The 27779-nt window shown below is 36.4% G+C and overlaps 1 protein-coding gene across 1 annotated transcript in view; it reads right to left on the minus strand.

Moving 5' to 3' along the window:
• The window catches only part of UBE3C (ubiquitin protein ligase E3C), a 66204-nt gene that overhangs the window by 35079 nt on the left and 3346 nt on the right, over positions 1–27779 (minus strand). The window contains exons 2-13 of the mRNA XM_042816793.1: positions 22881–22934; positions 20354–20428; positions 19551–19697; positions 18853–18968; positions 17296–17453; positions 15142–15295; positions 14249–14469; positions 13809–13963; positions 11698–11885; positions 4617–4703; positions 3754–3911; positions 2767–2999 (exon numbers count right to left, since the gene is read on the minus strand). Of these exons, the coding sequence (XP_042672727.1) occupies positions 2767–2999; positions 3754–3911; positions 4617–4703; positions 11698–11885; positions 13809–13963; positions 14249–14469; positions 15142–15295; positions 17296–17453; positions 18853–18968; positions 19551–19697; positions 20354–20428; positions 22881–22934 (1746 nt within the window). The remainder of the gene's footprint in view (positions 1–2766; positions 3000–3753; positions 3912–4616; positions 4704–11697; positions 11886–13808; positions 13964–14248; positions 14470–15141; positions 15296–17295; positions 17454–18852; positions 18969–19550; positions 19698–20353; positions 20429–22880; positions 22935–27779) is intronic.

The raw sequence follows: 27779 nt of genomic DNA on the forward strand, positions 1-27779 counted from the left end.
CAAGGAGTGACACAGAGTTTAATGGGCCTTCTAAAGGAATCTGTGTCTAGATACTATACAAAAGACCTTTAAAGATCCAGCTCCTGTTGAATAAAAGAACAAAAGAATGCTATTAAGGGAACTGTCTGATTACACAGGAATTTTCATCACCTTGCCCTTATAAAATTCAGTGCAGGTGAGATGAGTCACTGAAGCACTGTGGTCCCATTACCACTATACTTAAGGGGAAAAAAAAAAAAAAAAAAAAAAAGCAGAAAATTTTCCATGTGAAGACCATGCTAATAAAGTGTTTTTACAAGCAGTTAAAGATGACCTAAAGGAAGCTGAATCAAATTAGCTGAGACTGGAATTCCTTCTACAGAATAAATGGGTTACTGAGAATGCTAGCAGTCTTTAATTGAGACTTGTTTGTAAAATTTAAAATGTATTTTAATGAAAGAAAAGACTCAGTTCAATTAACAATAATTAAACTTTCCTTCCCACAAAGCCACAGGTGTGAGTAACCCTCAAAATTCTACTTCACAAGAAAGAGCAACTCAAGTTCTGAGTACATGAAAACAAATTTTATTAAGTCTATTAATAGACTGCTTTGAATTAATCCTGTGAAATTATGTTCTACAGAATTTGTAGCAGTTGCCTACAAGCCAAAAAAGAGGGATACTGCTTAATAAAGACATTTTCACATGCGAAGCCTACCCTTTCAATAACTTCCAATTTGCCAGCCAATAAGTCTGTTTTACTGTCAGCAGTCGCTGTTTTCAGGTTTAACATTGCCTTCCTGCTGGAATGTATTTCATATCAGACATCAGTGGCATGGAAAACTTGTAAAACCAGTGTGAGAAATTAAAAGGAATGTTAGGGAAGCAATGGATGATAGGGAAGCAATATGCCTCCGTAGGCAGCTTGAAAAGTTTCAGAAAGGACAAGTTCTCATATTTGACACAGTGTAAATAAAAGAAAAATAATTTCTACTTCAACATCTTAAATTTATAATCTACTTCAGTTTTGTTTTAGGGTGGGTTTGTTTGGAAGATATTACTGCCTGCTCACTCTAAAGGAACCTACTTCAAAGTTGCCCTTAGTAAAGATTTCATGCCTCTTAATGGAGTGAATTTCAGTTGTACTGAGCTTTTATTTCTAATACATTTCTGAAGTAATACATTCTGAAGTAAGCAAGCAAAGCTCTGTTATCTGCATTTCTGGGTAAAACCAGTCTTCACGATGCCCTCAGGATTTACACAGGTACATCAATTAATGGAAGACAATTCTGGCTCCTGAAAATATAAACAGCACACCAAGTTGATACTTGCCTGCCAGTGAGACAGAGTAACTTGAAATTTTACAACTTGCTGCATGAAAGCACAATACGATCAAATTCACTGGAAATTTAAGAAGCTAACAAAACAGTAAATAAGACAAAATAAGGAGAACAAACAGAAGATGGCATGTAATAAACTGCTAACAGAGAAATGTTCCTAATATGCTGTTCTCACTAGAGAAATAGACATACTGGGGTTTTCACTTGTGACCTTTAAATTGAAAGTTTATTTGGCAATTTAAAGACAAGTAATTAAATTAAATCGTGCAAACATATATTAGATCAATCAGTGCAAATTACAGATTCAGTGGTGCATTAGGACTGTATTCAATGCAATCAAAACATTATCAGTTACTCTCACTGCTATTAATGCTTATGCTCATAAGTGAAATGTGTTGTAAAATCAGACAGAATAGGCTGGATAGAGGCTATCTTAGACTTGTAGAATGAATAAGCATTCCTTAATTAGCCCATCAGGTTAAGTGCAAGCCTTAATGGGCCTTTCCTAAAGTCTAGCATGACATCTTTCTCCAAACATGGCCAAGAAGAAAGTTCCATTAGCAATATTAATACAAGCTTAGTTGATCATTTTCATTCAATTAACTTCTTTCAATTAAATAGATAGCTTGACAAAAGCAGTGATAAAAGACCTGAAGGGACAGCTGATGACTCGAACTGAACATTAGTGTGCGAGAGGTCACCAGTATTAAACGGACTGTAAATCTACCATTCAATTTGGAAAATGCATTTCTTCTGCTCCCACTTCTTTAATGAGCAATTTTAGCTGACTAGATATGTTTGCTGCAGAATTTTCGTGACAAGTCAAGCACTCCATTTTTTTCAGCAATGGTTATATTAGGTTTTTCCCCTGCCAACATTTTGAGCTTCTTTTAAGCCTTAGAATGACATGAATAAAACTAACAGAAACATATTGGTCGCTAGCCAGAAATGATGTACATTTAGTTTAGATTTGCTAAGCCAAATTCACCATCTCGTTAGTATTCCAGCAAACCCAAAAGGAGTAACACCATCACATTGTGGTAAAACACCAACAAACCCAGCCTAGCACCTGGAGGTGAAGCCTAGCACCCATGTAGTGAAGCCTCCAATACTGAAGTACCCGAGTCACCACACAATCCTGTTAGAACTGCACACCCATGTAATGTTATAATCACATATTAAGGATCCTGCTGAACAAGATTTCAAGACAAAATGTCTATTCTATACAGAAGCTTTCTTTTTTGTTTTACAAACATGGTAAGGAAGAAAATTAAGACTTGTGAAAAATAGTATATCTGAATTTAATTACTCAAAGTTCAGCATACAGCCCAAAAATCAATCTTCCTGACTCCACATTCCTGAAAACTGTATAAAAAAAAAAAAAAAATAGAACTAGCAAAAATAAAATGTACCCAGTCTCATTTACTCAGACAACTGACACAACTTACCTTGAATAACTGAATCCACCTTTTTTGTTCAGTCTGTATACACTGCTGCATCTCCGTATTTTTTGTTACTCCAACACTTCTAAATGCTGCAATATATTCCTCACGAACCTCTGGTTTTGTTTCTGGATAAGCCAACTTTATGATTCCTAAGCACGCATCTCGAAGGCAGCGTGATAATATTACAAGCTCTTCTAGTGTAAAAGGCATCATTGATGATTGTCTCTGACCTACAACTAAACAAACCACAAGTTTAAGTTTTTTTCAACGTTTTCTTTTTTGCTATTAAAAAAACACTGACTTCATTGGAACTCTAGTATTCACATCCAATCTGATATCAGTCAAAAACATCACACAAAAAGAGAATGAGAACATATTTAAAAAGCAATGACCTCATAACTGTTTACAGACACAATTACAATATCCTCTTATTTTCTTCAGCAACTACATTAAAAGTTTGAATTAGTCTACAGATTCAGTCCAGACCTTCATTCTCTTCAACAGTTCATTGCAAATTACCATGATTAAAAACTTGCATAATAGACCCTGTAAAGCTATGGTTCCCATGGTGCAGACCATCTTTTTTTTTTTTTCCCTAAATGCAATCATCATGAAAGAACCAGATGACAGCTGATTGCTCAGGGGACCATCAGCAAGTCAGCCCAAGCAAAACCTTCCCCACAGATGTCGGCAAATCATTGCCCAGGGAATCCTAAAGCTGTAAATTCCAGACGCTGAACAGTTCCCAACAAATTGATATGGCAGCAGACATTTGTTCTAGAATTGCCATATTAGAAGCACGTGGTGAATCTCCATTCTTTTATGAAAAGTAGAAGGCGGTTAATATTCCCGCTTCTTAACAAAGGATCACCCAGAAGCAACTGAATTGTATGGATTTAGTCCTCTAAGTCTGACAGTTCAACATTTTAAGCAGCCTTATACAAACCTACTTTATAAAGCTCTGTTATCAATTACCATTCAAACTCTCACCTTCAATAGGATCACCGAAGAATTCATTATCATGAATAGAAATAAGTGAATGACTAAACAAAGAACTAAATAGGTAGAAGAGAGGGATAATTCGACTAGAGTCTTCTAAAGACATTGGGGAACCTCTTGAAATCACTTGAAGAAGTGGTACCATAGACCTGCAAATACAATATTCAAAATTAAGACAATGTTAATTAAATACTTGAAAAAAAATATTAACTTTAGTATTCCAGTAAAAATATTAAATATCATTTCCTGTAACAAAATAGGGACTGCTTTCTCAGTTTAATAACTATGTACGCCCTTGTCGAATAAACTTGTTCAAAATTCTTGTCACTAAATTTTCTCAATGTCTCAAACACACCAAACTCTGGTGTCAGCACAGACTGCAGGTGCTTTCTAGTTCAGAACCAAAACAAAGCAAAAACAGGTTAAGTAATATGCATCTTTGCACACAGAAAATCTGCAGGTTCAATGCCTCAGTTCCTAGGGAATGCACTTCTGGCACCGTCAGTTTCTGGACTAGTCAGAGTTTGAGATAAAACCAACATACCTGGGAGGAAGTACTGGAAACTTTAGTATTTATTACATTAGCACTAGTAAGCACTAAAATCTACACAAGACACTTGTCTTATTTTAATAAATATTTACCATCTTTTTTTCTTACAACTGTTGAATTCCCAAGTTTTATGAAATCATAGTACCACTAATGTCAGTGAAGTAGGAACAAAGCAAATCTTACAGTTCTGTTTTCAATCACTGTCCATAAGCACTGCCATGCCACAACCTGCCTTGTTCTCTTTTTAACTAGATACACTCTGCTCTAAAAGAAACTCAGCTTCCGAGATAGTGGAAATACATACCCTGTAATCATTCGTGTAGTCATTGAAGATATCAAATACCAAAGATGCCTCAGGAATCTGGCATTAAAGGCTAAACTGTAAAGGAGCCTGAAAGAGGAAGTTTAAATAAATCACGTCTGCCAATACAGCATATTTACAAAACACAATGTTTCGTACAGAACTTTACTGCCAAGCATTCCTCAAACGTAAACAATTCAAGTATTCTTTTTCAAGATGGGATTTTTACTGTAATCACCTCTGATGAGAGCTCCAAAGTTCTAATACAAGCATATAAATCCTTGTATCTAATACAGTTCCCATTAACTCAGCAACAAACCACGCAATACAGACCCAAGTTTGGAGTATTCCACAAAATTAAACACACATTAAATACGTACAACATGCTTGTTATTTTTCTGAAAATTTTTAAAATTTAATGTAATGAATCACATAAACACATAGAAAGGTCACTTCTGTGATTCATCTGACATTAATAAACAGAATTTTTTCTCTGCAAGTAGATTCTAATACCTTAAAGTTTATACTAGTAGCAACAGTAGTTCTACCCATGTAAAATAATTATGTCTACAATTAGCTACACACAGGACTGACCTCCCAATACCAATTCAGGCATAATTTGGATTGATAAACTTTTTACAGAAGTGAAAAAGAGAGCTTCTGATACTAAAAGTAGTCTATTCCTTTCCTCTGCAGGAAAAAAAAAAAGACTGGTAACAAACATGATTTAAAACAATTCACACATTCTAGAAGTAAAAACAAAACAAATCAGGACTTGACTAAGCTATCATTTTACTGATATTGAAGAACTATATTCAGTTAGCTACTCTCCAAACTATCCTGATCACTATTAGTAAAGATGGTAAAACAGACACTCAGGTCCACATTGCCTCTTAGATGTCAACAGTCTCAGAGCACTGAAATTTCTCATGACTGTACACACAGGACGTAGGAAGCTGGGAAATGGAGCAGGGAGGACAGACAAGAAGGGCTGTCTGGGAAACCAATATTTATTACAGACCACATGGATAAATTAAAATTCACCAGATGGCAAAACGAAAGGAGGCACACATTTAATTAAGGAAAAAAGTAAAATATTCAGTAAACACATAAGAACATTTGAAAAGCTTCTAAGCAACAATTCATTTCAAGACAGGAAAACGAAATCCCTAGCACACCCCCACGCAAATACTGCACAGTGCCACATGCCACTGGCTCCTCGCTTGCTGGCTGCTTAAGCCCCATGGGCTCTTTTACTGCTGCCTCTCTAAAGCACAGCCTTCTCTCATGCACCCAAGTCTCTTCTTCAGGCTCTCACTTGCCACGCACCCATCCAAGGGTGGGTGTACCACAAATGGATCGCGAGTCTGGCACAAAACAGGGACACAAAGAAGAAGAAGAAATGAAAGACAAGGAAGAAAGTCTGCAATGCATTTTTGCTGCTGTATCATCCCCTTTGTTACAAGAAGTGCAGATTTTAAATCCTTGTAATATATGCAATATTATAAAAGGAGTTGGAAGCCTCACAACACAGTTGTGTCATGATGAACACTACTGAACTTGAGTCAAATTTTAAACTGCTGGAGCTGAAGGTAGTCAAACGTATGCTTTAACTGTAAAACTAAACTATTGCAAGTATACAGATTTTTTTTTCTTATTATTTTTAAATTAACCTGACTTTGATCTGTGGGAATTTTATTTTCTTCTAGATTCACATTATTTGGACAATTGGATAGAAGTTACACATTATGTAAGGAAGGGTTTATTATATCAAGATAGTTTAGGAAAATAAGGATATATATTTTAACATTTAAATAACTGAATGATAGCTCAGATGTCTTGGTTGCTTAGATGAGAAATCTCTCTACTGACCTTCAGTTTTCAGCCTCCTATGGAAAGGAAAAAGCAATTTGGCAGAGTGCCATGAAGTCTCAGAGGGCTTCCAAGTAAAAACTTGTTAATTTGACAATCATCTCTGGAAATTATCTAATAGGTTTAGCAGAAATGAACAAACATTATGGACACTGAACCTGTAATAATGTAATTCATTTTTTCATTCTAGCAACATTCAGCAATAATTAAGGGAAAAAAGGACAAACCTTAAGAGCTTATTATAATAACCTTTGTCTGAGTTTTACCCATTTTTATTCCGTATTGGCGATCCAGGCAGCCAAGTGTTGCAGCTGCCACATTTTATGGCCCAATTCCAGAAACACTGCAAGTATTCAACTTTCGTGATTCCCTTTCCTGAAAATCAGGTTAAACACACCATGTACAGCTGGTAGAAGATGCTATCATACAGCTTCTTTTGTCAATATAAAACTTATTAAATATGAAACTGAAGAATTCATCAATTCTAATGCTCTCACAGTTACCAGAAAATAAATACATAACTAAACATATAGGACTGAATTCATCAGTCTGTTAAAAAGAAGTATTACTCATTGCTGAAGGTGCGTCACCAAGAGCCACCCCCTACCTTCCTGCTCTAAGCACAGCATTTTGCTTTCAAAGTCAAGGGAAATAATTTTAGGAAAACAAACAATAAAAATGCAAGGATGCCCCCGAGGAGTCACGTCTTTGCAAAGGCTGGAGAAATCAGCCGTGCTTAAAAAAATAAATAAAAAGTCATTTTTAAATAGCTTCAATATTTTTTTTTACTTCAAAATGAGAAAATCTAGAAAAAAAACGCTCAAGTTTTACAATTTAAAGAGTACGAATACATAGAATTTAGATAGGTCAAAAATCTACTTACTCCACTGACTTTGGTCAGATAAGAAGTAAACGTGCATGTGCTACACATCAGCATTTCCAAATAAAACTGCATGAGATTGACACAACATAAAATAACAACGGAAGAGAAATTGCAGAAAATTAGAGATGGTTTAATGGGAAATATTGGTGATGGATGGATGGTTGGACTGGATGATCTTAGAGGTCTTTTCCAACCTTGGTGATCCCGTGATTCTACAGTTTACAGAACTTGAAGATAAAGAATCTTTAGTCTGCAAAGTCTGTAGATGAGTTAAAGTTCATATAAAGCTTGACTGTCCACACAGTCTCAAAACCACACACGACCACTTGAGATAAAAAAGATCATAAAACATTTCTCTTCAACACTCTCAGGAATTAATTTTCAATAATCTGTACCATTCAAAAAACAAATGAAACAGCTAAAACTTAAATTCTGATTTTTTTATCCCCTCCCATCTCCTTGTACTGAATTTTCTTGAGAAATCTTACTATATATTACCAATTCCCTATTATGAGATCATTGAATGTGGTTTTATATAATGGATTCACTAATAGATTTTTCTCACAAGCTTTAATACTCAGATTTATCACTATAGTTTGGAAGAATAACCATTTTTCAACTAACAGAAACGATGAGCTCCTCTCAAGCTGCAAAATGAAGACTGTCAGCTCAGGTTATGACAGAGTTAATTCACTCCACGACTTTCTGTGAAATATCTGTTTTACACGTGCTAAATTAAATTATCCGCTCGCCAAAGTACTAACACGATGGCCATTTACTCAGAACCTTGTTTCTCTCTGTAGGCATCTAATTGTTCACAAAGGCCACGTGATTTATGTCTACTTGCCAGAAAGGTATTTTTGGGCACCTCTGGTTTAAAAAAAAGCGTCAAATTCCTCCTGCGCAATGGGACAGATTAAATGACCCATTAAGCTTAATTTAGCTGAGGCACCACTACAAGTTAATTAGTTAAAGGCAAGATTTTCAGTCTAGGCCATAAATTGGGCCCAGTTTCCCACTGAGACCATTTAAGTTAATGAAGAGAATACAACAGGACGAGAGGAGCTCATGCATCTGATAAAGGTCACTGCAGCCAGGCAGGGGGCTGGCACTGCACAGCTGCAAGGTGGCACAGGGAAGGGAAAGCAGCAAAGCAGCAAAGCAGCCTTGCCACGCACTGCGTCACTCTGCAAGCTGCTTGGTGCTTCTGTCTCTTTGTACTGGACACACACAAAAAAAAAAAAAAAAAAAAAACAGCAGATGAAGTGTCAAAATGCAAAAGCTTCACATACAGTGATTCTGGTTTCAGAAAAAACACAGGAACATTCCCTAATGAAGTGCTGCAATAGCCTTACATACAGCCCGAGCATCTTCATTCAGCACATACAAGGGTACAGACTGTTCCTATTACACCCCAAGTCAGTTTTCCAATCAATTCTCACCCACAGGGTAAGATGAGCAGCATTATGTAAATAAAACAGTGTCAATGTACAGAACAGTTCAGTCAAACCAGCAATTACCACCAACCAGACCGCTGATAACCACTGATGTACCAGTGGCTGTTTGGTATTGAACTGTATTGACAACCTTTGTGGTATTCTTTAAATTTATTAATTAAATTAAATTAATATGTTATCTCCCTAAATATTTTACAGAATTGGAATTTGTCAGTGAAGTATAGCTTTTAATGAACAAAAGTCTTCCAAATCTCTTCATCATGGTAATGAAGGCTATACTGACTTGTGGGGTTTTTTTGTGTTGTGGGCTCCTTTTTAATTGGATTTACTCACATCTTTCCAGAATACAGTCAGAATTTAATGTACCTACTACAATCCTGGACCACTTCAGCAAAAAACAAAACAAAACAAAAAAAACCACCATCACACAGTAGGTGTTCTCTGATAAGCTTGAATGTGCAGAATATTAAAGATGGGGAGGAAAATAAAGTACTGACAGTCCAACTCAAAATCCACCACTGTCTCAGAGTATCAGAACGGAGCTTGAAAGGCTTGCTCCTTCTGGTCTGAAGTAGGCTACACTACGGGCTATTCTCATATCCAGAGAAACTACAAAGCTCATGCAGTGACAGTAACATTCCCAGCAGCGCAGATCACCACCACCGGTCACATCACCCAGCTGTACTGAGGGGCCACAAGCAGAAAAAGCAATCAGCTTTAACGGCAAAACTCTCAATTTCTCATCTTTTTTTTTTTTTCCCAAGAAGGAAAAGATCCTCAAAGCTATTTAAAAGAACATTTGTTGTTTCTTCTTTTCCAAAGTCTGTGTCAATCTTAGCATAGTTTTTTTTCCAGTTCATAAACAATTATTTTCAGATATCAAGCTTTTTATTTAGTAGTTCACTTCACAAATTTGCACAACTTATACGTGCTAATCATCATTATTCTACTACAAGTGTAAACGCTGCTAAATAAGCAAGGTCCTTCTATCAGGCTTTTCTATCTTTTAAAGCCTTTGATCAACTGTGTTTTTAAAAAGAAAATAAAAATTCAATGTATTCTAAGAGCTTAAAACTTTCTCAGTCATTGCAAATAAATTACTTTTGCTTAACTAAGCTATCTGAACTATTTCTACATGGCTTAATTAGCAGCATTTTATAGTAAATATTACTCATTTAAAGTTTAACTTCAAAAGGGTTAAGCATCTTGCTAAATACTCACTGAATTTGATACAATAATTTAGGCAATTAAAAAAAAATAATAATCAGGCAAAACCAATGTGGAAATTAATGAAGAAAATACATTATTTTGAAACTGCAGAAGGTTTATTACCTTTAAAACAAGCATCAAATATTCTTTCAAAAATACTCTGAAAGAGGAACATTTAGAATACCTGCTTGAAAACTTAGGCCAGGTTTGAAAAGCACTGAACAGGACAAAAGATTGACAGCTACTGATGCAATTATGCCTGGTAAACCCAACGTGATGACTGACTCGGGAGTCACAATTAGTTAACATCAACTTCTGTTTATCAAATGCCTGTATGAATTAATTCCGATTGTGAAAATAATTCAACAAGTATTACCAATAAAAACACTGTTTTTTCTAAAATTGGTAAATTCAACTACTTTGGAGCTGTACAAAAGCTGTAATGGAAAGCAATTTCCATATTTCAAGATGTTGACTAGAGCCTTCACAGCTTCTGAGTTTACGTTAACTACCTTGTTATCACAAATAATTGCAAAGACCTAACATGGCTTCTCAGAGGAAATAGATGCCATACTCAGACAGTTAAGTTTGTGCAGGATTTCTTTATTCATTAAGTGTCCTTTCCACAGTTCAGCAGCAAACCTCAAGTCAAAGCAATGATGCATTTAACCTCAGTAATTACTATCCAAGGCAATGTGCTACTTTCAACAATAAAGGGGGTACTAATTCATTCAACTGCTGCTATGATCTTCAGGTCTCACATCCTGCTCTAATGCAATTAGTCTACAAAGAACTAATTACCCTAATCGAGCAATCACAGTTTCACTGACATCTTACTTCCTCTAACAGCTATAAACACCACTGAGCTAAGATAGCACCAAATTAGTTTTCTGTATCATTGTTTACAATGCAGTTTGAATTGATTATGTTTACAACATTCCCTAAATACTTAGTTTATTGCTAGCAACTACATACTTATTCACAACTACTTGCACCATAATTACTTCAATACTTGCAGATTTTTGACTGATGATAAAACAGTTAAAAAAAGTTGGCCACTGACACCTGTTCTAAATTTTGTAGCAAAAGTTGTGAAAAAATACTGCACAACTGAATTAATATTTTACTTCCATTTCAGGTATCAAAGCCCTTCCCCAACAACAATTTTTTTTTTTTCCCAATAGATTGGAATTGTTTCAGTTTGTAGCAAGAGAGATAACTGGCTGCACGTTAAAGGAGGCAGAGAACAAACCAACTTCTGCACTCAACTGCTTAGTGAGACTGTGGAATCCAAATCACTGTAAGTTTTAAAAATAAGACAGTATTCTGCAAGCATGACATTAAATGCTGCCTCTCAGAAAGAGGACAAAAAATTACTTCCCCAGAATCTCTGCCAACCTATCTGTGGGTGATTTTCTGATCACAAACTGTACCCCACAGTCCCTCAACACAGTGATACAACTCACTAAGAGCGTGGGCTTACACTTCTGGATTCAGCGATTTGTCCATATTGTCCATGCAATAAACATTCTTCTTTATTTCAGCTGATCATAAAAGATCTCAAGAAAAAAAATTTAAAAGCAGTGTATTTAACCAAACAGCCTATCCAGTTAAACAAATTTTAGATGTACTACAGTTCAATGTCACTATTATTTATACTTGCCTGACTTTTGGCACCATCATTCGGTGTTGCACCATTAGCGTGTGGCAGATTGATGCCATCAAGGTAAAGACCTCTTCGCTAGCTGAATCTCTCCAAACCATATTCAACAGAGTGTTTGTCTGCTGCTTTGTATCCAGTTTCTTTAGACACTCCTCAGTAATGTACTGAACTGATATTCTCCCATCACCCTATAAACATATCAAAGAAAAAATTCCTTTGAATTACTTTTAATGATCAAGTATTTCCTTTCTAAAAAAAAAAAAAAAAAAAAAAAAAAAAAACACACACACATCAGAATTTTACTGGAACAAATATTTCCAGTCTGATAATTACAACATGAGCACATCTGTATATACCAGGAGCATTCCTGAAAGCATCACACTTAAGAGTCAGTGTAAAACCCTAGGCAGGCAAGTGCTGGATCATGGTTATTGATTTTCTCACTTAAGTCAGCAGGAAAGATTCCCTTTAATGCTCTTCAACACTTGAATACAATAAGGTAAGATCATTTACAGGCATAAGATATGCAAATACTAATCTCTCCCCCAGCTAAATCAGTCAGCACTGGGCACGAAGTCCAGAAACAGATGCCTCCTGTGCAATCTTTTAGAAATGGCACTTTCACATTCATCACCCATGGACTAACCAAAAAACTTCAGGGTGCCTAATACATGTACAGCTAGTGTAAGAATACACAATGAGGAATCCTTTTTGTTAGCACAGAACAGAGCAGAGCTCAAAATTCTCTTTTATTTATTTCCTCTTTCTACCTGGTCCTCAAGAAAGCAGATAATACCCTGGCTCACAGGAGCATAAAGGTTCCAATTTATTCCCTTTGTTGTTTGTTTTTTTTCCTTTTAAGCAAGATAGGTATGCTTGGAAATACAGAATACATTTTAAAAAAGCACAGAGGAAACACTAGAAAAATGTACTGCAACAAATCATATTATGTAATAAGATTTCCTCAGAGAAGATCTTCTCTAATTAACAAGTTACTGTAAATTAACAGTGAAAATTAATTTTTTTTTTTTTTTTTTTTAAATCTATTACCTCTTAAACATCACTACAGCACAAATAGGATCTTACAGTATATATTACAGTGCATGCATGGCCCACAAATTAAATATTTGATTCTAAATTTGTGGGGTTCAAAAATGGCCATTATTTTGTACTTTGGACAATATATTATTTACTGGGTAAAAAGGCACTTATTCACACTATACTGATAAAGATTTTTGAGTAACAGTGACACACTACATCTGAAAATCCCAGCTCAGCGTGGGAGACAAAAATCACCCACACAGCTGTTTGGGTTCCCCCTGCTCCACTTTGTTTTGCTTTAATGAAGTTTGGTGTAATCTCACACACTGCACAAGAGAAGGCTGCACATTGCATTAGTCCTCTGAGTAGCAGTACGTATTTTGAGAGATCATATAAAGGTCATTAAGAAACTACTGAATTTATATCTCTCCAGCTGCGGCTGTTCAAAACCTTGGTCTTGAGTGTTAGGAGGTTAAAATTACCATGGGTTCAATTCATTAGTCAAGTTTTACAACATGCTTAAACTCTAGTGAAAAGTCATTTTTACACTACTCTCTATATATTACTGCAGAAACTAAGTGTTCCACCCTGAAGGCTTTGAAGATAACGTATATATTAACAACTGAGCTAATTCAACAGGGTAAAGATTGACATATTCTACATTCAAGTACAATGAGGAAAAAAAAATGCAATGTTGAAAGATCAGATTAGCATGTTTCAGTATATCCTAGTGTCACCATGACCTTAAGAAATGAGGAGAACACTGATCTCTGTAAAATTAAAGCAGAGAAGTTCAATTTTGTTTTTGTTAAAGGAAGAAAGCTCTGTTATCCAGAAATCACACTACCTGAACTATGCTATTATACTAAGAGCTTTATTTGTGCTTTTTTTTTTTTTTTTAAACAATCAGTTCTATTTGTTTGCAGTAAGCAGCCATCTACTCATAAAAAGTAAACATGGCTCCTGCTATGAGTATCTAGAAAAATACTGGACTTAGGGTGATCACAGTTTTGCCTGTATTTGCCAATACTGTACATCAAACTCATTTAAAGAAATTCTATAATGCTTACTGGTGTAGTTGTCATTTTACTGATCTCTTCATCCTCATCTTCAGAATCACTGTTTGCATCTTGACAATTTGTACCAGCACTAGATACAGGCAGCTGAGAGAGAAAAGCCTGGAGTACCCTCAAATATACAAGCAGTCCTTCTTCTGAAAGGGATCCTACACCAAATACATTGAAATAAAAGATCTTTAGCCAGGCAGTTCTTCACTATATTTTAGTGGAAATATCTAACAAAAAAAAAAACCAAAAAAAAAACAACACACATTATGCCAAACCCTCCCAATTAAGTGCATTTTCTTCCTAAAAGTGGAAAAATGGCTAAAAAACACAGATCTTTAATACTCGTATCCACTAACTGCTAGGCAACAAACTAGGTTATGGAAACACATGAAATACTAACTCAAATATGAAAAAGCAATGAACAGGTCATATAGCTTTCTCACCCAAATACGTTTCTCCAACTGTTAGCACGAAGTAAAAAAGCCATGGAGCTTGATCACTTTTTCTTGAACATCCATTTTCTGCTAATAATAGTGCATTCAGAAAGAATTCATAAGGGAAAACGATCTGCACATCAGCCAGCGCTGGAATGATGAAATGGAATATCTGATCTGTGAAAGGTGCTGCCACAAACTCCTCTGTGAAGGCTGCAAAAATCTGTTGTCTAAAATGAAGAAAAAATGTCTTGATGGAAAATACAGGTGACGCTTCTCACAAGTACATCCGTGGAATGACAGATCAACTTTTGCAAGTTTGAACACATTCACCAAGAAGACAGCAAAGTGACACTTCATTAATGCTGTGCCAGTACACTGCATTTCTCAGATTTTTTCAAAAATGTAATGCTCACACAATGTCTTTTCCCTTATCATCTTAATTGTAACATTACCCTTTACACTTAAAGTAAACTCATGGAAAACTGTTCTGAAGTTACATTTAATCGTGAAATAAAAAATGAACTAAAAAATTCTGATTTGTGCTTTTTTTTCTTTTTGCTGTAACACAAAACACTACCACATGCAGCAGAGCCTGTGTCATTTTTTTTTTTCTGTCTTTCCACATACCTGACTCATTCTCCTTGCAAGCTATGACTTAGTTATTTCCCCTCTCATAAACCTGCCACAAAATTCTTAAATGCAGAGTTCTTTTCATCTGACTTTGGCTACATCTTTATGCTCAACTAAGTTTTTCCACACCGATGCTCCTTCATAAATCCTTACTACTGCATATAAATTGAACTGCACTGAAAAAACAGTTGGATGTTAAACAACAACAAACTGTGAAGCTCTGACAATAATAAATAAGTACACAAGTATCTAATACTATTTTTATTTACCTTGCACCTTCTGGACAGGAGCTGCATGTAAAGTGCAATGGTTTCAGAACATTCTCCAGAAGTATTTTTGCAAGAGGGACTCGAGAAACATCGGAATACTCAATACTTGATGGAAGCTTACTATTAATTAACAAATAAAGCGACTTGTAGTAGCCTGCAAATAAGTAAAATCATTATTTAAATTCATTATTACTTTTTTGCTTTTCTTTATAAAACAACATGTACTTACTTTACAATTATAACTTCAACAAAACTGTAATTAACTGCAAGAAGCTTTATCTAGGAATCTATATTGCAATAGTACAAATTATATTCACATAACCAACAGCAGATATCAGCTTTATCTTTGGAAGCATCACTTTATAAATTCAGATAAAAAACTGCATTCACAGTCAGTTTGACTTCCAAAGACCAACCAACCCTGCTAATAAAGTGAATAATTTGATATATTTTTTGAAATAATGACCTATGAAATACATTCTCTTCTCTTTGACAGCTTGCTTTTTGCTCATTCAGAAATTAATATCTCCCTCTACACAGAAACATGACAGTATCTTACACGTTATGCTAGCAAGGCTATCCAGTCTCAAGTTTACAAACACCTTGCTTCAGCAGACTGAAGAACACAATTACTGTTCCAAAACAGGAACCTCTCAGACAGTAGTAAAACGTATTACCATTGGAGCCACAAAGATGTGTGTAGAGGGTAATGTGTCTCACTGTCAGAAATTTATTTTTGTCTCGCTGCAATACAAATGGAATCACATGATTTCATTCTTCCTAATCCAACCTCCGCTTACTCAATGAAATCCTAAATTAAGACAAGTTCCACTACTACAGGAACCACTGCAAATGCATAAATAGCATTTTCTCTCTCATTGAGAGACTACGTCGGGGACATTTTGTCACAGTAACTCTGACAAACAAAAGCCACTATAAGGAATGGAGGTTGAAATTAGGTGATCACTGTGGTCCTTTTCAAGCCAGGCCATTCTATGATTGACAAAACTCATGTGGAGAATGAACTGTATTTCAAAATACGTAATAAAAGCTGAATACAGCTTCTTTACAACTTAACCATCATAAATAATGAGGAGACTGCACACTCTGTTGTGCATGCATGCTGCTTCTTTCAATCATGATTAGAAAGCTGAATTTTTATTTTTTTCACTAAAATTTATAATTTAACATCCTGGTAAACCTTTATATATCAGAATGAATATTAGACTAAAAAAAAAAAAAAATACTAAAGTGACTTTGAAGACATTAATTATGAAGTGAACAGTGAGATAGACACAAGTACTTCCATAGTCTTAATTATGCTTAGTCAAGTAAATTAAATGTGCTACAGTAAAATTCGCTTTTTTCCCCTACAGTAACTTCAAAATGTGTAATCTGCACACATCTTTATTAGCCTAAGATAGACTTGTTTTACAGAATGTACTCTAAAACTCACAAGTACAGAATTATTGCAAAGATTAACCAATTGGAATTGCTAGTCCACATTTTACATCCACGAAGCTGGATCCAGGATGTGCTTTCATACCATTTCTGGCATTTTTCCCCAGCTACCGGTCATTGCAAACTCAAGTGGTATCACAAAAGCAAATTATTTTCTTCCCACATCCTCAGAGCAATAACGTTTCTTCAAGACAACACGAATTTTGGCGATAACTACACAACTCATTAACTTTCAGTATGTTTGCACAGGTGTAACTGATTGCAGCTCAGCAAACAGTTTTGTTGATGATGCCACGAAGCAAATAAAGGTTAGGTCACCATCTCTTTGCTAAGGTGTCTTTTTCCAGTGCTAGCAAGAAGAAAAATTAATACCAATTTACAACAATAACGATCACTAGCAGTTATAGAGAACTATATCCAGCTACTCTCAAACCCTGTGGTGAAAGCCTGTATATATAACTTGGGAGAATACTGAATTTATGAACAGAATATCTGAGGAATTTACATAGTAATTTCTCAAGCAGCGACCTCGTTGCAAGCAAAATATCTGTTTCATGTATGGGTTACATATGTAGCACTTAATTTGTGTCTGCAGTAAAGGTAAAACATGATGAAACAACACGGCCTTCAGGTATTATGCATTTTGTTCAGTTCTTGAGTATTGTTGAGAACTTCTAGTTCCTAGCTACTCACCTTTCTGAATCATGTAGTGCAAAATTTGTTCAATTAGTGATGTTACATAGCTGACATCTTGTAAAACAGGTAAATACGTATTCTCAGATGAAAATACCTCAAGCATTCTCATAGGAAGTGCAACATTCAGACTGTCATCATGGCAGTTTTGCAATAGCCTACAAATGAAATGAAACAAAAATAATTTATCAAGAGATTTCTCTTATTTCATCACAAACACACGCACATCAATGTACAACCAAAACTACAACAACTCTCCTAATTAATTTTAAAATAACTTCTAAATGTATTCTTCCAAGTGTTCTCAGTAATTAACATATTTTTGTTGGCACCATTATAATAATAACTCCTGGTTTTACAGAATGGGCTGGGAACAAATAACGTTTTAGTTAAACATATGACATTTCCCAGAACGTCTCTGATTACAGACTTAAGTATTAAAAAGACACCCATCCCCAACCTTTTAGCAAATTTCTCATGGAACAACTAGGAGTAACAACTGAAACTGTGACAATTCAGAGCCCACTCAAAATTAAACTATTTGTTACAATGAGACACAGGCAGGCAGAGCTGCCCCTACAGTGCCCTTTCTTTCATTGCCATCCAGAAAGACAGGATATTAACAGCAAAAGCGATAACACAGCTAAGGCATTTCACTAAATAGATTAAAGATACTTCGACAAGCACTTACTGGCAGACATAGCTGCTATCATGCTTTTTTTTTTTTTTTCTCCCCTAAAGTTTTGTTTTGTTTAGTTTTTAAGATGTAATGTCAAAACCTACAACTTTTCATGAAGCTGAGCTTACATAAGAGGAACACTCCACCTCATTACACATCTCACCTCTCGCTTTCTGGGTTTCTGCACCAAACTGTAAGTAGCTCAGAAAACAACCCATACAGTATAGCAAGATTCAGTGATTTGAATGCAATCATTTACAACATTAAAAGGAAACAAGATTCCTCAAAACTCTAGAGAGTACTGTTAATAAAAGCAACCATTATAACGTTTCCAAAATTTGGTTTTAGATGACAGTTACTCCAGTAGTTTCATAGATTTACCTTCCACTGGTTCTCCAAAATGAACGTGAAAGGGTCAGTACTGATAATGAGTCTACTGTTGCAGACAGTAAAATAACCGCTCAACATGCCTTATGTCCAAAGCAAAGGAAGGGCGTTTTCAATCAGTATTAAAATAGAACATCCAAAGCATATCCTTGGAAAAATAGTCAAACTCACTGGACACTTTTTGATTGCTATTTGTTCAAGAAAACCTTCTGATTCCAGCAAATACTTGTAATGACCTTGCTACATGCAAATACACTTAAGTCCATCCTTAGGGAGTACATTCCTGAAGCATGTATTGCGTATGAACTTAGAAGTCAACGGAATTGAGACCATTTCATTTTTCTTAAGCATGAAAAAATGTCATTTATCATAGCCTATATTTATAGTGATCATAAACAGTTCTCTCCATTTGCTGCACAAAGAAACAAGCAAGTGTCCAATGCAATTTCGGAACGCATTTTAGGCAGTGGTGTACAGAAAAAAGAATTTACCTGCAACACAACCCCAACAGTCTTTTTATTTGGAATAAGCAAGTAAGTCGGTCTGGACCATCCAATTGCTTAACAAACTGAGAACTCTGTTTAATTAAATTCTGACACAGCCATATCTGGAAAACATACACACAAGTTTACTATTTAAGACATCTCAGTTCTGTTGTCTCAAGCACGTGAAGAGCAGCTGTACGTAACATATATCCATGTTTTTTTATCATCACAGGTCTTGCATAAAATTGATCTTAAATGTATGCAACATCTCCTTTGGAACAGTTAAAAAACATAAGACAACCATATCAGCTAAGGAAAAAAATATTCACTGAACTATGTAAAACATGATTATTAACTTCCAAAATTAACAGAAATATATTTACAAATAACTTTCTCAACACATTTGTTAATAAAAATAACTTCAGAATTACCAGAAAGCTAGTAGGAAATTATTACTTAAAAACTTTTTTTTTTTTTTTTTTAATAAATTACTGTGAATCACAGACAAAGGATTTTTTATTTCATAGATTACACACACACACAAAATCCAATTTTAAGTTATTTCATCTAAACAGAGAACAAAAGAGTGCAGGTCAGCAAAATGAACTTCTTGAAGTAATCAAATCCATTTCTGCATCCCTTCCTAAACCTTCCAAGCAAAAGAATATTTCAATGGAACAGATCAAAATATATACAATACTCACCAAACGCTTAGAATCCTCATTCTGTTTATAGAAAAAGAGTAGCTGACGAACTAGAAGAATCAAATTAGCTCCATTAGCTGTAGAAAAGGTTCCTCCAGCTTGGGCCAAATTAGCACAGCGATCAAATTCACTTCTCTGGGTAGAGTACTTAAAATAAAGGAAGATACAAATTAGAGTACTGATAATGGTTATGAATTTATACAGGGATGTGGCATTTTTAGAATCTCATTTGTTTCCCATCCCAACTGGTAGCAAAGTAATTACATGCACTCATTCATTAAGAGAATACATACACAAAAATCTAAGGCCGTATCTGCTCCCTGTAACTCAAAAGGTACATACAGCAACACATTTGCTGCTTCTCAAGTCAAAATTATCACACCAAGCATTTTCAACTAATTTACTCAATCAGTGTTAGCAAAGGTAAACAGACAGAACTCTTTCCCAGAACAATCAAGCCAAGAGCAGCTTAAAAAGAATATCCTTTTGACTCAGATGACTACCTTAGTCACACACACCACAGAAGTTCTGCTGATATGTGAAAGCTGCAAGCATGTAAGTGTCAAGTCAAGAAAGTTACATCATCCCACTCAAGACAGCTGTCACAAAGGTGCTTTGCTGAATAAGCATTAATCTACTAAATAACTGAGGCTCAGCAGATGTCGAGGAACAATAAGAACTTACACTTCATCAGCACACCAAATATCCAAATGTCAAGATTTCTTAATTTTTTTTTTTTTTAAACAGCAAATTGATTTTCCACCAAGACTGCTTTACCTCTTTCTCAACAAACCAGTACTTACCTGATGATTTCTGTCTCTATAACCCCTTACAAATGATTGTATTATTATTGCATTTTTCAGCCTTCGCCTTTCTTCCTGTAAAATGAAGGAAAAATAAATTAATAGAAATAAACACTGTGGAGCCAATGCTAATTTCTACAATTTTATCTGATAAATTTGTATTCGAAAGAAAGTTTCTTTAATTCAAATTAAGCACTATCATTAAGAAAAAAGTATGTGAAGTTCTGCATCCAATACACACAAAATCAGAAGAAAGCTTTTTATTGCTCTAAGTGTGCAATTATCACTAGGTTATAGCAAAAGAATTCTTAATACTGAGGAAGTACATAATACCACAGAAATCAACATAAACACACTGACATTTTATTTGACAGCTCTAATGCTACAAAGCTGAAGAACTCGAACTCAGTGACAGTATTCCTCTTTCTGCACAGATCAGCTGACATTGAAGACCCACTGCCTTCTATACAAGTGACAAATCTGTATTAAGAATCCAGCACAGTTTAGATTAGCAAGGAGAGGGAACAACAAGAAGAGAATAAAAACAAAACAAAACACACAATGTTTATTTGGACAAATCTGAAGAGAAATGAAGGCAATGCTCCAAGTCTAACAGCTCTACAGGGAAACTACAGCAAGTCAGAGTCATTTTATGAAGCCTTCGTCACCAACCGGAATGAGCAGTTATAACCATGCCTGTGAAACAGCTCACTTTCTGGGTAACTGAAAGCCAGCTTGCTTCCAGTACTATGGAGAAAGTACTCAGCACATCCCATCACAGAAATACCGAAGGGAAGTGGCTACTGTAAATCACTTTCCAACAACACCCATACAGTTTGTTAGGAGATGAAAGAAAGAAGAAAATACTTAAACAACTCCTCTGAATAAACCTGTCCTTGAAATCCTCTGATTAATCCCTGAGCCCGGGCCAAAATGAAAGCTTTCTATTCCAAAAGGTACTGCAGAGAAAAAGATACTCAACAGCAAGAGTACAAAGTATGGGAACAAGCAGCAGAGTTCCAATTACAGACAGGCATTCTCTCTTCATAATCATAATATAATGCTTGATTGAAAAGTGGATATCTTCTCTTTCTAGATATTGTTTTTATCCCAGCACACCTAAAGTCAATTAGTGACCCATAACTACAAGGGTGTTAAGCCTAAGGTCACTGCTAAGGTTCAGCTACAGGCACTTTTCAAAGACATTACTGGTCTTGATCTCAGAGGAGTCATTCTTTTAAAAAAATAATACTAATCACTCCTATACCAGAACAGTTCACTCGTTTTGTGAAGAACCAAGACCTGTGATCTCCTGTGATGTGCATGTCTGTGTGTACACACAGAAATATGACTGCACCAACTAGGAACTACTTGATACTACTATTATATTCATAAATATGTGTCTGAATGGGTTATTCTGATATTTGGCAGAATGTTTTTTAAGCACAAGCAAGTCTTTGCCTATGTTGACAAGAACTCCAGTGATTGCAAACTTGATTGCTAACACAACATTAAGTAATCAGTGGAATGCTAGCAATCTCATAGCTAGTCTAGAGAGAAAAAAAAGCAGTAACTATCCTCAGAAAGGCATGAGCCATCAAAAAACTGCATTTAATCCAGCAAGACTCAACACATGCTCAAAGGGGCAAACAGCTCTGTTTTCCCTTGATTTGCATGAAAACTGGACAGTAGCATTTTTAAAACCATCTTCAAGCCCATGTTTTTTTATCCTCCTCATATCAGACAACAAAACAACGTCAAAATTGATACATTCACTCACACCATGCTACTAAATGGATCTCATTTTGCCACATACCACAGAACCACAAAACAGCTCAGGCTGGAAGAAACACATTCACCAAGACACTGTGCTTCAGAACTGAACTTTTTCCTTCCCACATGTATTCCCTCTTTTCCGCTTTGTTCCAGCTCAAATTCCCAAAAGGCAGTAAGATACATCAACACGATTAATAAGATTTCCTCAAAACTCAGATATCAGCCTCACAACTGCTTCTCACTCTCTCAGTCATCAGCTGGTTCCAAAGAGCTTTACAATGCATTCAAGTATCACTGTTTCGACTGCAACTTTCAGAACTGAGACTCAAACTGGGGAAGAGGTTTGCTGAAGGTCATTCTGGAAGCCACAGCAGAAAAAGGAGTAGAAAATGGCTTGCCAAGATCAGCCCACAAAGCAAAGAAATGGAAGAATTTACTAACCAAATGCTGGTATTTTCTCAACAAATGATCAAATGAGATCAAATGAGCATCAAAATAAAAGAAAAAATTCCCTTTCCACCCAGTGCATACTTAATTATCTTCTTTTGAAATGAAAATCACTTCTGGGAAGGACCAAAAAAGCAGCTGATTTTGTTGCTTCCAGTATACTGGAAGACCGCACAAGATTTGCCAACTGAAAGAAAGCATTCCTGAACTAAGCAGGTCCACAACAGAATAAAGCACTGGACTGCAAAGGTTACTGTATCAAAGACAAATCCAGCATGCATGTAAACACTTATAGTTACTTTACCTCTCGTTTTCGCCTTTCTTCTTGAGTGCGATGCAGGAGTGAAGCCTTTTCCTCCTAAATGGCACAAAGATACAAGGTCATTTCCATTCAAACACAAGACTTCGAATCCTTCACAGTATTTCATAACTCTATTTTTTTGTGGGGTGGGATGGATTGTTCATAGTGTGTCATACACACAGCACTCAATAAAAATTAAGTACTAATTATTTCCTGCACTTAAAAGCACACCTAACACAGCCCTTCCCGAAGAACAGTGGCAGTGGCTGTGTAAAAACCACAAGGACAGGCAAACATTAGCAAAACCAACCGCTCCACATTCAGATTTGTGTTCTCAGCATCCCAGTAAGCAAAGCAAACAGAATTCATTAATAAACAAGGAAGTGGAAACATAAGAGTCCCAAACCTACCAGGTACTTCAAATGTTTGCTGAGCATTTCCTGGCTGGACATGTGAGCTACTGGCCCAGGTGAGCACAGCAAGCCGTGGGAGCTCAAAGCAATCACCTACTGCATCGAAGCTCCATGTCTTGGCTAACTTGCAAAATGGACTGGACTCCTAAATTCATTTATTCATTCCTCAAAAATTGTCCAGAACGGACACCAAAGTAGGCTTCTGTAACACAAATGGAATCTTTTCTTCAAAAGCTCTGAACTCCAAATTAGGGCTACAGGCTGAAAGTTTCAGGAGAACTCTGTCTTCCACAGTGAGAAAGAAGGGAATGCTGAGGGATGCACAAAGCATCTGGAGGGCAACAACAATGCAAGAGCAAACTCATCAGCTTTACCCTACAACCTTAAATGTGTGTACATTGGCTACAAAATATAAATAATGCTTTACTTGTGTGAATGTCTTAATGGATAGATCTCTGCTGTTTCCAATGAAATAAAATAATTCCCTTCTGATGCAGAATATTCATCTCCCACTAGAGACAATTAACAATGAAGCTGCCTGAACCCCGGCACCTTCCTAAATCCACTCCAGAACAGGCAATGTTTTTAAGATATTTAAGGAAACATTCCTTTTTCACTGCTCTTACACACCTAACTTTTTCTTTCTATGGCATTTCTAACCAGGGCAGTTAAGAAATAAAATACTCAAGCTGAAAGTGTCCTGCATTTAAATACCTAAAAATAAGCCTGAAGTTGGCAAACAAATATTTTAATATTGAATCACTTCAAAAACAACTGTGCTGCAATATTTAAATGTCTACAGGCAGAAATAAAAACTGATGGCAGAATTCTTCTTCTGTACCTTCCCCAAAGGTAGAGAGGAAGCTCCCAGTTTCACTAGGACAGAAAATACCTGAGCACAGAGCACCAAGGACAATGAAAAGCAAAGCACTGATACAAAAAAAGGAACTTCAAACTGGATTTGTATTTCAGATCATCCACTGGAGCAAGCCCAAAGGAAAAAAATCCCACAAGAAGGTTAACCATCTTCTCCTCTAAAGACAGCATTTCACAGCCAAAGACACCACTAAATACAGCTATTGCTCTCTAAATACAAGGGTTTCTTCCACTTGTTAAACACAGTAAAATGAATCACAACAAAGTCCATACCTAAAACAACAAATCTCAACTCAAGCAACAGGAAGGGGTTTGTGTCTGCCTGGAAGTGTAAAGTGAAAAAACTGATCGCAAGTACATTGACAAAGTAATGTAATAAATGGAGAAATAACCAACAGATAACATAAAATTTCACTGTTTTTCTTTTTAAATATACATTAATTCTTTTCCAACTGCTGGTCAGGGGGAGAGCTGTAAGTGGGCAGCCTCTCCTCACTCACTGCATCTCCAGCTTTGTGTCGGGATCTCCCTGAAGGGAGCACTTCTCAAATCAATACGAACGCAAATACTTGCTTTGACTATTTCTGAAGGCATACATCACCTTCTTAGTCAGAGGCACTGCCCCAAGCCAAAGGATTCAATATACAGGTAAGCACTGCCCAACTGAAGGAAAAAAAAAATCTCCTTCAGAGTTACTCAGCACAATTTGACTGTATCACCACTTCAGAAGTTAAGAAATAACTCTATGAACGTGCAAAAGAAAAGAAACTTGCTGTGGGAAAGTGATGACCAAAAGCCTATGGCCTATGAAGGTCACTGCAAAACACTCACTTCTTACAGTCAGATAACCATACACACACCTCTCAAATCCCATCTCTTAACAGAGCGAAAAAGAGCTGAGCTCAGCAGCTGCTGCGCAACACAAGAGACCCCGTGCCCAGGACTGCCTGCAGCCCCGCAGCCCCACACACTATGGTATGGGACGCACATGTGACAACTCCCATCTGCAGCAGAGACACAAATCCTGGCAGCTGGAGGACAGTACAACCAACAGAAGCCCGCAGAGATGACACCAGGCTCACGCCTACTCCCCACCTCCGTAACACCCACTCTCCACTTGCTCTCCACTTGCTTCTCTTGCTTTCCAAGTTGGCACTCTCCTTTTAGATACTGAAAAAGGCAGGTTGAATCTACTTACCAAGGCAGGCGACTAAGCATCAGCTTGTCTTACACTTCCAACCCTAACTCAAAAGGAGGGGAAAGCCATTACCCCAAACTCCTGACACATCCCATGACTTAGCCTTCACCCTTCAGAAGCTCAACCTGCCAAGCACAGAGCTGGGCAAAATAAAAAAGAAAGCAAAGAAACAGTGAGCAACAGCTGAACGCAGTGCGACCTTAGGGATCATGAGATAGAATAAGAATGAAGAGTAAAGAGCTGAAAACAAAGTAGCAGATGGGGGACAGCAGTCGGAAAGGACAGCTTGCAATTGCCATCAAAGAGATGTTAAGTAAAATTTAGCATGCTAATTTATACATCAGGGTAAAAGTGGTGGGTAGCACATTAATCACTGCAACGTTGAAAGCTGCACTGCTGCTGCCCACATAAGAAGAACAGCATCTAACTGCAACCATGTAAATGGCTGAGCTTCAAAAACTCCAAGCAAACACGTAACAAAAAGGTGGAACAACTGTTTTCACACCTTCATTTTGCTGAAACGCATTCCTTTCCCAAAAAAGTATGCTCATGCAACTCCCAGCCTTTAAACACACTAGAAGAAAATGGCCTAAAATCCATTGAATTGCATTCTTTTCGTTCTGCATTTTAATACCTCATACTGCAAGTGTCTATAAACCTCCAGCTTTCATGGCTCAAAAATCAGGTTCAGAAAAGAAACAGGTATACTTTTTTTTTTTAACCAGTATTTGTCAAGTCCTCTGAAATCTGAGATTGAACATTGCTTGACATCTGTCATCTTAACTCCACACCAGACAATACAGAATCTAAATTTAGGAGATGCAAAGGTGAAACAGAACACTTATTTTCAGGTACTGTTTCAACATTGAGTACATTGAGAAAAAAATAACAATGGTAACAACTGAAGTATTGATCACTGAGATTTCTTTGTAAAATGCAGGGCTTATTCTCCTTTAAGTTGAAAATGCTGTTCTATTTAGCACTGAAATAGACTATGCTAAATATGAGGCATGACTTCTGGGCAATTTTCATAGAAATAAGGACAAATAAGCACTTGATCTTTTAACTTCTAAGGACAATTACAAAATCCTTGTTTTCCACCTGCCAAACACAGGAACTTGAATCTTTTCTCTTTCCTTGAAATAATGACATTTCAGACAAATTTAGCTTGAGCTACATGAATATCAATACTCACAGGTAAAGCAAATGAGATGACTTAAGGAATTTACAGAAGCGAATTCCTTTCAACATGGGTGGTGGATAAATTCTAAGTTGGCAAACAAAAAAAAGATCTCATATCATCCATCTATAGATAATAAATGTAGACACTGTGCAGCTGCCCCTCCTTCTAAGTGCTTCTCAATTCCCAATACAATCACAGGCAAGACAAACTCCACACCCATTGGCTTTTTGAATGTTAAAAGAATTTTAAAAGATGCAGAGCATCTTGAAACATAATCAGGACAATTTAAATTTCATTTGGGCTTCAATTTTACTTTGGGACACGGAAAGTACCCAGCACCACCTTTACCATGGTACAGCAGGCCACACACAGCAGAGCCACAAAGTAACTGGAGGCTCCAGAGTCCATGTGAGAAGGCTGCTTTCTAAATTTGTTCCGTTTGCCCACAGTACGTGTTGTTTTATAGGACACCAGCATTCTGAGTCATTTTGAATGTTCTCCAAAAAGAGCCAAAAAAAAATACACACCTGCAAGAACAGAAATGTTTTGAGTGGGAGACAACCACGCAGCTGAAAGCAGCAGTGCCATCACTGCTCTCAGCTAACTGCCACCTGCAGCTTCCTTACCAGTGAGGAGGATGTTAAATGTCAGCCAGAGAAAAAAAATTCACAATGACCTCATATGCACTAATTACCTAATTGCCCTATGCACACTTCACCTGGAAGTTGAAGGGGAATATACAGGAATGTGATGTCAGTAACAGAGAAAAATAGAACTTTGCAAACTACAGTTCTTTGCTTATTAAAAGCAGGTGTATTAAAAGAAATAAAGGGGACTTTGTGAAGTTATTCATAAAGCTGCCTCACTTTGTATTGTAATTTAAAATTATTTTTAAAAGTCTTGGGATTTGTAAAAGCATTTGTGCATATGTTTTATACATTTGACTTCATAACATCTTAACCTTTTTTCCCTGTTAAAGGCTTACAAGAAGTCATTAAACAGAGCTCATCATCTATATGATGTATGTAGAGCTACAGAGCCCCCAGTACACGTCAGTACAGGCACAGAGGATTCCCCTATGTGCTATGTACTAAAGGACTGGTGCCTCGTATTTCTCTTATCGCTGGCAAAATGCATCAAGGAACAGCAGCTCTGACTTGACCAAACCAAGCTGAAAGGTTTCTTGGATTCCCACTATGCCACCAGGACACCAACTTCACACCAGAGTAAGT

The sequence above is a fragment of the Centrocercus urophasianus genome, unplaced genomic scaffold, assembly GCF_019232065.1.
Source record: "Centrocercus urophasianus isolate 14NV4802_14NV808 unplaced genomic scaffold, USGS_Curo_1.0 seq_16, whole genome shotgun sequence".
NCBI classification, from domain to species: Eukaryota; Metazoa; Chordata; class Aves; order Galliformes; family Phasianidae; genus Centrocercus; species Centrocercus urophasianus.